Source organism: Thunnus thynnus, chromosome 14 (assembly GCF_963924715.1).
Source record: "Thunnus thynnus chromosome 14, fThuThy2.1, whole genome shotgun sequence".
NCBI classification, from domain to species: Eukaryota; Metazoa; Chordata; class Actinopteri; order Scombriformes; family Scombridae; genus Thunnus; species Thunnus thynnus.
Window position 1 is genome coordinate 22,347,053 of NC_089530.1, and position 12,306 is coordinate 22,359,358.

A 12,306-nucleotide genomic window follows, 5' to 3' on the forward strand; every position below is an offset into this window, starting at 1 on the left:
TATGAACAATTTTATCCAATGTAAGAGGAACTTGTCCAATAATTCTTGCAACATGCTCAGAAAGTCTGAGGCAAATATTGCACATTACACTTTACAACATTTCAGCTTTCACTTGGTTGAATCTAACCCAGTGCTGCTTTGACTTTGTATAAGTAGTTTAACCAGAGGTCAAGCTGATCAAGAGAGGGACCTCCGAGAGGATGCGACCCAGATGGGACTCGAACCCACAATCCCCAGCTCCGGAGGCTGATGCCTTATCCATTAGGCCACTGGGTCACCCACGATAAGATTCCTGATTCAATCCCGACAAATCCCCTATGAAACATAAAGAAGGCATTTTCCTGAGATACTGTGTCTGTTTACATCTGCACTAGTATCCCAGTTTTTGGATCATATTGGGGATATGGCGTTTACATGGAACATGAGAAACCTGGTTATTCACATCCCTGTATACTAGGGGTGTGCTCGAATACAAATATGTTATTCGGCAAAGCACAAATAGTGGGTTTTTTAATGAACATTTGTTTCATACAAATATTTTAAAAATTATTTGTTTTCGGGAAGAAAAAAAACATGTCAAATACCAGCACACAGGTCGATTACATCACTATCTCAGTCTCTCTCCTCTGCTCCGCTGTTACGTCTATCAGCAGGTCTCAACGAGGGGAGTCACATCCACCTGCTACATGACGCACATTTCCTTATTTGGACATCACTCCCGGAGTTAGGGGTGTTCTCAAGAGATAAAGCTGAGCTACTGACACACGCAAAATGCTCCCAAGGGACTCTCATAACCTGTTGTTCCCCTTCTCCTTTCCACAAAGTTAGGTTGTAAAAAATAGGCAATAAATGAAAGGTGAAAAGCAAGAATCGCCTTTGAAGTTCTTCTCTACATGTTACATGCTGTGCTGTCTCTGTGTTATGGGTGTATTAATGGGTAGAGGTCTGTCTGCAATGGGGCAATGAGTAAAGTCTTTGCTCAGTAGTCAGTGCACTTATCTATGATCTGGGAGAGTCCAGTTCTAGACCTGGTGTGGAGACCTCCTTTGTAAGGTAGTTTATTCATGAACACTTATTATAACACTTTAATTTTCTAGAATTAAAAGCGTAACAAAAACAAAAACAAAAACAGGATTTTTAAACCTCTTTCCACTTTTATTCGAATAAAAATACAAATACAAATCATTTGCCTCAACAAATGCAGACACAAATACAAATACAAATACTGGGCTCTCTGCACATTCCTACTTTATAAATGATTGTAACAGTATCCAGGTTTCTAATCATCTGCACCCAGTTGTGTCTCGATTCCTTAACATCTCAGCCTCATTTCCCTACCAACAGAGAATTTTGAGCAACCTGGATAAGGTGTCTGTTGGACTACTCCAGGATATCCAGCATATCCAGGTTTCTAAAAAGCGGGATATATGCACAATACATAACCGGGATACTCCAAAAACCTGATCATAACCAGGATACTCATGCCAATGTAAATATCCTGTGATCTGGACATAACAAGCTATTTAAACAGAGGACAACAATACATTTTACTGTATTCTGAGATTTTGAATTTTCAAGGAGGAAAACATGATAAATGATTACATGTGTCTTCACGTGTACCTCAGCTTAGACTGAGAGAGATCACTGGCTTTTCTAACGTCATCTTTAAGATGTTGCACCGCTGCTCCTCAAGGTGAGGGGCAGCCAGAAATCACCAGAATCATTTTTGAAAAACTGTGAAAACAGGAAGAAGAGAGAAGAGTGCAAGTGTGAGTCAAAGAAGGATATACTGAATGCAATGATTTGTTTGATCAGTTTGAGTCAGACCTTTGAAGACACACCTGATTTTTTTTTGTATTTCCTTCCTTTGCTCAATAACGTTTCGTTTTTGATTCAATAGATAAGCGTTCTCACTCTCTTTTTATTTATTTATCTCTCCACTCTCTTACACACACACACACACACACACACACACACTGCTCAGGGAGCTCCGCTGATATCGTTTGGGAGCGTTAACTCGGTCAGATCCAACTGTGTTGCTGTGTGACGTTCATCACATCCATCAGCCGGCCATCACCCAGACTCCTGATTTTCCACCCAGATATAATCTTTCATGACCACCTTTTGTTAAATTTGATTTTTTAGACGCAGAGGGAGTTACACGATGATTCAGTCCAGTCTGCAGCTGCTTGTTTCGTGTTGTTGACAAACAATGAAACTTTATTTTACACCTGCATAGATGACCTGATTATCTTTTGAAGCACTTTGTTGCATAAATATGCTTATTACAGGATGTTGATATTGCAACCATTGTAACTAAATTACCTTTATTGTAAAGGTTTTTTTTTTATTTTCAAACAAATCTCACATTCTACATACAGATAAAATAAACACCATTATACAAATATATATTTCCTGAAAATAAATCCCATAATCTAATAAGTAAAAAGAATGTAAAATAGTTAAATAGTTTCTGCGCATGTCTGAAGTTTGGTGTGACTTTTAAGAGATCCTGTTAATTACTCACCACTTCCACATATAAATATCAGCTTATTTATTCTTAATTGGGGTGACAGTGATTCTCTCTGCAACATTTATTAGTGTCTTCCACATTTAACCGTGTTATGAAGTCTGAAAGTCAAGTAAACCTCCCTGTTTTTAAAATGTGTGTTGTCTTTGCGCTCAGACTTCTTGCCAGGGGCTCACATCATTTTAAGGTTTGTTTTCATTTCATTAATAATATTTATTGAAATTGATATGAAAGTAGTTTAATTCATTGTGCTGTTAGTTATGTTAGCGAAAAAAAGTTGTTACTCAAAATCCCATGACTGGAATAAATACATCCAGTCAGCTCATTAACAGCATGACTGGACAGATACTGCAGATATCTGGAGGGTGACATTATTTCCTCTGAAGTTCCTCAGGCTCTAGAACATTGTTATATATATATGATATGATTATAAATAATAAGCACTCAACAAACAAACTAACTCCCGAAATAAATAAATTAAAAAAATATACATAGAAAAGGGGGGTTCCACAAAACCGGAACATTGAGCTAAAGAGCAGTGGGATTGCATGAAGACAGAAACACACACATGCACAAAAAAGAGCCTAGTTCCAGCCTTCCTTATGGCCAGATCCTCCATCCTCCCTTGTCTCATGTGACAGGGCAACCAAACATCCTCTATACATACACATATGCACACATGAACACACGCACATGCACTAATACACAACATACTCAAGCAGATATTTTATGAATACTGTAATATACTGTAATATACAGCTCTCTGGATGAAGGTTCCTTGATGAAGGGCAGCCAATCAGCAGCGAGCAGGAGGGAAGCACAGCGCTGATTGGCTGACTCGCAGAGGAAGAGGATGTCGGGACAGCAAAAGATGTCCGCGGTCGTTTGAAAAACCTCCTGCCAAAATCCTCACTTTGGCACCGGATCCGAGCAGTTTTTATGTGACGACGTTGTGCTCAGGCAAGACGCATTCAGAGGAAAGACAAGGACTCCGCGATAAGAGCCAGATTATTCCTTATTATCAGGTTGGCGGTTAAGATGTCTCTCTGTAGACTTACAGCTAGCTGAAGCTAACATTAGCTAGCATGCTAACAGAGCCACTGAAAGCGTCAGCATGCTAATCTCTCAATAACAGCTGTCAGCATGTGTTTTATAAAACGTACAGCTACAAGCTGGCTGTCAAATACAGAGCGATGTTTGGGGGTAATATCTGAGTTGAAAACGTCCAGCTAGCTGCCAGCATGTAGCTTCTGTAAGAGTCAACAGCAGCATGAAACAGTAGAAATAATGTTGAAAATGGTTATTTGGTGAATCATTTGTATGTCGTATTTTACTGAGGCTCAACTAGCTAACCTAAAGCCCACACACTGGCTGACTAAATGATATTCAATCAGAGACATTAACCATTAAACGTATAGAATTTAAGATTAAGCTACAGTTACAGTCCTCCTATGAAGAAATGAAATTGCTTGGTGAAAAGGTGTTCCTAATATTTTGCCCTCCTCATGTATGTTAATAGAGTGGACGAAATATTAGGAACACCTTTCAATATAATGCACCCCAGTACACCAACACCACCCACTACGACCTCAATAATAAACATAAAGTAGAATTATCATCTTTCTGACAATGTCAACAAAAACTGAAAATGTATTTATATGTATTTGTAAATGTAGAATTTATGGCAGAGCTGTTGTTTTGGATTGCTTTACTTAGTAAAGTGGCCGGTGAGTGTATGTATATATATATATATATATATATATATATATATATATATATATATATATATATATATATTTATATACATATATAGTGTGTGTGTGTTTCTGTGGGCTCTGAGGATGATCTTTTAAATATCAGTGTGTAGGATTTCAATTAAGTGTTTATCCAGTTGCTCATAGTTTTGGTTTGCCAGGTGGTCCCATATGCCACATAGTAAAATTGGTTCAATTACTGATTTCAGTATGTTTAGCCAAATTTGGGTCGGTATAGGTAGGGCTTTCTAGATTTCTTTTAGGGCACAGAAAATCCTCCTTCCTTTGTTTTAGCAGGTTCCTGTTGCATTGTTAATTATCTTATTTATATGCACAACAGCGGAAGAGTGCAGTAGAATATGTTAAATCCATCAGCTTGTGTTGCGGCAGGTGCATTAAAAAAAATTGTAAACATTTTTCTGTCTTCCTCATCCCTCCTTTTTTCTCCTAGAAATAATGCTGATATCTGGAACTCATGTCGGAAGTCGTGTATGAAGAGACAGCCACGATGATTGCCGCAGGGGAATTGCAGTCGTTTGTCCCGTTTGGCCGTGAGCACTGCAGGAACCATCCCAACGCCTTCAACCTGCAGCTCAGAGAGCTCCAGCCTGCTTCAGAGCTCTGGTCGTCAGACGGTGCCGCCGGCCTGGTGGGGTCCCTGCAGGAAGTCAGTCTGCAGGAGAGAGAGAGGGTGAGGGGAGCATGGCATACTGTTTACATACTACTACTAATATTACAGTTATACAGGCAATTCTGTAGGTACAATTACTAAAAACACTAAAAAAGATAAAAGCAACAGTAGCTCATAATGAGAAAAGTAGGAAGTAGAATGAAAGAAGGTAATGGATTTGACATTAAATAGTGTTTTTGGTTTGGTGTGTTATTGCTTAAAAATATATACCTTGCATAGCACTGAAAGTCTTTGTTTCTAAAAGTAACAGTAGTTGTTGACATTAACTGTAATAGATAGTACTACCAAGTTAGTAAAAGTAATCCTGCATCACTACTTTATTCATGAAAGCAATACTTGTGTTTTTGTTTTTGTATTTTTGTATTTTTGTTTCAGTCCTTGTGTTGAGCTGATAGATGTGATTTTTGATTGGCAGGAATGCTGGCAGCTTAGGAAGGGCTGCGTGGGAGTCAGGGAGGAGGATGTGGAGTTTGAAGAGGAGCTCTACACAGCAGGAAATGTGGTTGTCTGGAGCCAGGGCAGTCGGACCCAAGGCTCCAACGTATACAAGGCCTTCACTGTCGACAGCCCAGTGCAGCAGGTTGGTCACTGAATCATGTTTTCAGACTGTAAGCGACAGCAATGTCATTCAGAGGACGGATCTGAGAGACTGTTGATTCCTGTTCTGAAAATGGTCTTTTAGCTTAACCATAAATATTCCATTTTGAATCTCATTTCTTAAAGTAACACAAAAGCCACTGAATAATTTGAGCTATACAAGTGTGTGAATGAAATTATAAGAATGATTTTTATTTTGTCGTATAAAGTGGCTTCTGATATGATTGCACCAATATTTTTAAAACTGCTGATTGTGGGGATGTATAATTTTTCTTTTGGTCAAAACTGACACTGTTTTTTACTCTGTTTGCAGGCCTTATGGTGTAACTTCGCTGTTCCTCAAAACAAGAAAGATGGTACAATATCATTAAAAACTTCACAAGCAAGTTTATCTGTTAATTTTTTGCATTTCTATTGATGCTCATATAGACGATACACTATCTATGATGTTTTACAGAGGAGGAAGTGGAGCAGACGGTGTGTATCGTCCAGAGTAGCTGTGTCAACGTTCACACTGTGACCGGGAAGGACTTCATCTCACCACTACCCTTCCAGGTGAGGGAGAGAAACACTGGTGGGAAATCTTTTATCCCATTGGAGGACATGAGTCAAAGCTTGCAGAGGAATTCAAAAGTGTGCTAAATATTTGGTTTAGCTCATCACAGACCAGCCAGGTATTCGAACATGTTGGTGATGTGTGCAAGTGATAAACTTCATATTACAGGGTTTCTGGAAATTAAAAATCTGTCAACTTTAATATCCATAAACATGTTGGTGCTGCTGTTTTAGTATATCACAGAGAGTCTTCACATACCAACCTACAAGTACATTTTCTGTATATAAATCATTGAACTCCATAATGCTTGATTATCCTTAATAGGCAATATTTCAAAATCTGAGTCATATTGTATGACGTGTGATTTTTGTTGGTGCAACATCAGCCCCAGCAAAGCGGCCATACCCACTGACATTTATATTCCACTTAGTATAAAGTCCTCAGCTTTTTAATTGTACATAAATGCTTGATGCTTGCTATATGTGTGTGTGTGTGCATACAAGCATTAGTCAGATTAGTCATATCCTCCAGAGCGGAACCATTGTCTGCTTAACCAATAATAATGGAAAATTTGGATCGCTGACAATAGGAATGAACCTCATCAATGTCAGATGTCTGTATTTAATTGTGTGTGTTATGCGCTGGCCGGTCTGGAATGAGCGTGTGTGTGTGTGTGTGTGTGTGTGTGTATTACTGTTTCAATGCCTTTCTTCTTCTGTGTGTCTATATGTTTGTGTGTGTATTGGTCCCATTAGTCTGTTGCACAGCAACATAATGTGATTTGACGATGGATGTTTTTTTTTTTTTTTCTTTAACCTGTACGTTGTAGCAACAGTATTTGTGGGCTGCTCAGAGGAAATCATGTTTTGCTCTCATGTTCTTGCTTGAGGCCTATGAAGGTGGTGATGTGTTGAATATTCACTAGGGGCAAAGATTTGACACCCACTCTCATTAAATTATTGAAATCATTAAAGTGGCAAAGCAGGCAACATGTCGGTGTTGTGAGCAGACCAAGAAAATCCTTGTGAGAGTCTTTGTGTCAGGAAGCATCCCCTCTGCTGGAGTTTCCTTGACACTGAATCCCTCAGGGTGCTGCTCTCTTCGGATGTGGCAAAGAAGAGCATTTCCTTATTAGGTTCAATAAAAGGTCATATTATAAAATATTACAAATAGGCCTGGAAGTAACAGGTATTTTCATGATTAATTTCTTGATGAATCGACTGATTGATCTGTAAAATGTCAGAAATCCAGCAAACTTTATTATCACAAAAGGCTAAGAAAACCAGCAAATATTCTCTCAGATGCTGGGATCAGTGGATTTGGCTAACAGTAACTACCTGACATTCATCTCAACATAATTTGATGAACTTCAGGTAATGATAGCTAAACTTCAGCTGTGGTCATTTCAGTAACTTTTATTTTTTGTAGTCATGAAGGGTCAGTTTAAAGAGATGCAGTTCTGGTTTTAAGTGGAACAGAAGGACCCTAAATAGCAGCATTGCATATCAAGTTGGAATATATTCATTCATATTCATATATATATATTTAAATGTTACAGATTTATGATAAAATACTGGAGCTGAAATCAAGATAATAAGTTTTTTCTTAAATTTGTTATGAAACTGGAATCTAAAGTGACTTAAAGTTGTCTTTAAGTCATCTAGAAGTTTGTCAGTCAAGTTCTAGAAATGATGTTTGTTTATGAACTTTATCATTTAAAGGTGAAATGTGAAATTATTATTGTTGCCATTATAACACAGTAACATAAATGTTTGTCTGTCTTCTCTCATCTCCTCCAGGTCTTAAACGTCTGGGCAACCAAGTTTGGACTGTTGTTGGAACGAAAAAACACAGCGACTGACGCACAACTCAGTTCCCCCGGGTACACGCTTAACGCTGCACCCTCACAACCGTGTACATGCACAGACTGATGCGGTCACGCAAACCAAAACTCAAAACCTGGAAAAAAAATGTGTTTTTTGCATTTGTTATCCTTCGTATTAACCGCCTCCACAACAAACACTGGTACTGATCTCTTTTTCTCCACAGGGAGCCTCTGCCCACAGTATTCAGCATGCTGCATCCTCTAGATGAGATTGCACCAGTAGTGTGTAAACCTGCAGGTAAAAAAAAAAACACTCACTTTCCCCTCTCTCTCTCTTTGTTTTCTGTGAGTGAGTTATCGCCACATATTGGCCTGAATTTCTGTTTGTGTGTGTTTTCCAGGCCAGTTTGAAGGCTCCCGTGTGCAGTATGCATCTGACTCCACCATGAAAATAGTTTTCAGCTGCTGTCAGCCCTCTATAGTCGTCTCCTATGACACCATACAGGGAATACACTCCGTCTGGGCCCTACGCAAGGTCACACATGATGTGAGTGATCACACAGATACACACTAGGGTTGGCCCAATATGGCCCTAAAATAATATCATGATATTTCAGGATATTTCTGCGATGACGATATTCTTTACGATATGACAAAATTCTCCTCGCGGGACTTTTGGCTCTCCTCGTACTCAACCGGGTGCTTCTGCTTGATGTGGTGAAATAAGTTTGTTTTATTGCCACCATTTGTTATCACAGTCTTCTTAAACTTCTTACATATTACCACGGTTTGTTGTACATCTAATCTTTTGTAACCAAACCACTTCCACACTACTGAAGTCGCTCCTGCACTGTGGAGCAGGTAGCAATGCTACTTTCGCTTTCAGCCATGCTTGTTGTTGCTGGGCGTAACGGTATGACGTCGTTATGTCAACAAGTCGGAATATTTCCATTATCATAATATGACTTTTTTTATCATATGAAAAATTATACTGATATTATCATGATTGATAAAATATGGCACACTTCACATACACACCCATTCACAAAGCCTACTCGTCCCTAACCTCCTCTTACCTCCACCAGGAGCGCTCTACAGTCCTGCGGTGTCCGACAGAGTCAGTCGGTCTGATGGCTTCGGGCTTCCTGACCTCCCACCTCCGTAACATCTCCCGTCTGGACACTCCCGGTGGCAGTGGGGCAACTGGGCTCGGTCCTGGAGTTGGACCAAGGTAAAAGTGTTGTCCTCACTTCAGTTTGTATGTGAGATCTTTTAGAGTCTTACATATTTTCAGATAGAAGGAAACCAGTCCGAGGCAGTAAAATACATACACAAAAAAAACAAACTTAGGATTGAAGACGATTATTCCTGCCAGACCTACAGCACTGACTGTAAAATAACTAAAAATCAAGACAGTAAACATGAGATTGACAAAAACAAAATCAAATACCGAAACGAGAAAAGAATGAGGAAAATTATTCAAATTTTACATAATGTCAAATTTTTCCCCTGGTCACATGACATTAGTTGACCCTTGAAATCATTTCTGTTCCCTTACTGCTGTCTGACCCCCCGTCCTTGTTCTCCCGCTTCTAGTTGTGCTGTTGGTACCAGCTCTCCTCTCCACTACAGCGCTCTGCACAGCCACCAGAACAGGATCATCACATCTTCACCAGGAATACACTCCCGTGCTCATTCCCCGAGTATATCCAACATGGCGGCCCTCAGGTGAGTAGAGGTCCAGAGACAATTCAGGAAACAAATCAGTGACACAGATGAACAAACAGGTACTTAAAGTTTTAAATATTGAAGGTGTGGAAATAAACTTATTTTCACATTGTAATGCATTTACAGATGACTCAACTGCTGACTGAACTTTGCAGCCTGATTAAAAGGTTTTAATTGTAAAGGTGCTAATTTAGCTTCATTAGCTTATCTGATACATTTGTGAAGATCTAAATGTGTAAAAAGTAAACCCCCTGCATGGACACAATATTAGCTCATGCTCAAACTTAAGACAAATCTTAACAGAATCCAGAGTTATAATTTTTTTGCAGTCTGAACACATTTTAGGTTGCACCCTTTGCAGTCGGCAAAAGAGGGTCGACACCTTTCCTGTGGTCAAAAATGCACGTGTGTTTTTGTGCAGAAGAGCACAAGATACAAACAAAACAGACTTGTTTATCAAACACTCCTCTGCAGCAAGACTAGAAAAACTCCACAGTGTACCTTTCTAAACTTGCCCCCCCCCCCCTTCTTTTCCCATTTTCCCCTTCCAGCCGTGCTCACTCTCCAGGCATGGCAGCCCCGTCCTTTTCCAGCGCGGCTCGATTCAACACGTCTTTCCACAGCCCGTCCCCCAGGGGGCACCATGGCTTGTTACCCTCTGCCAACAGCAGCATGAACGAGACCGTGCTGGTGCCGGAAATGGAGCCCATCATACCTGACCTCTGCATGGAGCAACTGTGGAGTGAGACAGTCACTGCTGGCTGTCACAGGTAATAACCAGAACCGCCCCCTATTGAGAACAGATGCACATGATTCATTGACATCAATGACAGCCGGTTATTGAGAGTTTATTTTAATGTGATTTCAACTCTGTCCCCTCTAATTGATGATTGATCGCTCAAATCTTCACTCTGGCTAATTCGATGATGTAAGGATTCCTGGCTTTCTAAATAATTTCAGCAACTGTTGGGACGCTTAGCTTTTGGCTTATTGTATAACCGTGCAACATTGATTTTAAATACCAGAATACCAGAATATCACCGTCCGTCATTATTATAATCATATTTTCAGAAGTGTGCTCTGTGTTGGAAAATAGTTATGAATAACTTGAGATTACATTCAATATTTGCTTATTTCATTTTTAGTTTATTTAGATATGCACCCATCTGTGTTCTGTGTGTTTCCTTTTTTTGTTGTTTCTGTTTAATAACTTTTTTTTTTAACATAAAGCTTCATTTGTTTTTTTTCAGGGAGATGAGCAGCCAGGCATCTAAAGTATTCTTGACCTCTGACCTCTGTGAGAACTACTACCTCTGTTTCCTGGTGGAATCTCACCAACAACTCAGGTCAGAGCAGACATACATAATTTCTCCTCTTTTGTCTATATAATGTCAGAAAATTGTCAAAAACGCCTGTTGTTTCTTATATCCCAAGGTGACGTCTTCAAGTGTCTTGTTTGGTCTGATTCTCACATTTGAGAAGCTGCAACCAGCAAACATTTGGCATTTTTGCTTAAAAAAATGGCTAAACTGATTATTCGATTATCTAAATAGCTGCAGATTAATTTTCTGTTGATCAATTAATTGATACAATTAATGGTTGTAGCTCTCTACATATTTATTATGAAACATAGGGGTCCATAAAAAGTCTGGAAAAGTCTCAAATACTCTAAATCTAAGGCTCTGCAGAGCAGTATCACAGTTACAGCCCTTATTGAAGCATTGATCGCTCATGCATATAGAAAAGAAGACAAACCACTCAAAAATAGTTTGTACTCTCTCTCTAATCTTCTGTCATTGTTTCCACAGATGTGTAAAGTTCATTGAGAGCAACGATACATCTCAGCTCATCTTCGCCTCAGTCACGACCATCGCTGCCAAAGATGCAGAGCCTCTGCAGGTAGATAACGATGTTTAGGCGTAATCGGATTTACTGAGAGTGGGCGAAGGCCAGTGATAAGAAGTTTCCTTACCCACACGATTTACTAATTTATTCAGTTAAGATTAAGATTTGATTTTCTATCCAAATTTTATTTTGTATTGTAACTTAATGTCTTTTCATTGGCATATTTGTTGTATGAAGAATTAACAGTTGTGCTGTTCAGTTTAATTGTGTTGTTGCACAGAACTGAACCAAAACTTTGAGGCCAATAAATAAGTGAGTGATGCATCAATTTGAGTCTCAGTATATAAAATACTGTATATATATGCTGATTTATGAAAACAGTGCTACAAACGGACCCCTCACCTCTCATTCTCTCTGTATTTGGATTATCTGTATGGTGTTTTTCGCCGGGGTGTTGGATAAGCATATGTATTTAAATTGTTCGTGGGAAGTGTGAAGTTATGAATACTGCGTAGGAGGCCTTACTGTATCCTCTTTAATGCATGCGGATGTGTATGAGTTCCGTGATGTAATTGGGTCTTTACTTGTTTCCATTACCTACAGAATCACATGTGTATATTTAGCTGAGCTAAATCTCTTTCTCACAGGACTTTATTCAACACGTATCATTAGAGCAGAAATCCTTATGTGATTACAACTAGTCTTGATCACTGCACTTTATTGATTTATCAGTAAAGTTGTGATCTGTGAGCTAAACCGTGCAGCAGCATATTTTTTTTT

At 39.1% G+C, this 12,306-nt stretch overlaps 1 protein-coding gene and 1 non-coding gene across 3 annotated transcripts in view; one reads left to right on the forward strand and one right to left on the reverse strand.

The window, feature by feature from the left end:
- Positions 1-203: 203 nt before the first annotated feature.
- Positions 204-276, reverse strand: trnar-ccg (transfer RNA arginine (anticodon CCG)). The gene has a single exon. It is a non-coding gene; the product is annotated as a tRNA-Arg (tRNA).
- A 3,090-nt stretch (positions 277-3,366) lies between these two features.
- anapc1 (anaphase promoting complex subunit 1) overlaps positions 3,367-12,306 on the forward strand; it is a 55,652-nt gene continuing 46,712 nt past the window's right edge. For both annotated transcript variants that reach the window (XM_067610607.1, XM_067610608.1), the window contains exons 1-13: positions 3,367-3,555; positions 4,736-4,975; positions 5,391-5,555; positions 5,886-5,928; positions 6,030-6,127; positions 7,928-8,010; positions 8,178-8,251; positions 8,355-8,500; positions 9,039-9,184; positions 9,550-9,681; positions 10,233-10,451; positions 10,932-11,027; positions 11,490-11,580. In XM_067610607.1, the coding sequence (XP_067466708.1) occupies positions 4,760-4,975; positions 5,391-5,555; positions 5,886-5,928; positions 6,030-6,127; positions 7,928-8,010; positions 8,178-8,251; positions 8,355-8,500; positions 9,039-9,184; positions 9,550-9,681; positions 10,233-10,451; positions 10,932-11,027; positions 11,490-11,580 (1,509 nt within the window). In that variant the 5' untranslated portion in view covers positions 3,367-3,555; positions 4,736-4,759. The remainder of the gene's footprint in view (positions 3,556-4,735; positions 4,976-5,390; positions 5,556-5,885; positions 5,929-6,029; positions 6,128-7,927; positions 8,011-8,177; positions 8,252-8,354; positions 8,501-9,038; positions 9,185-9,549; positions 9,682-10,232; positions 10,452-10,931; positions 11,028-11,489; positions 11,581-12,306) is intronic.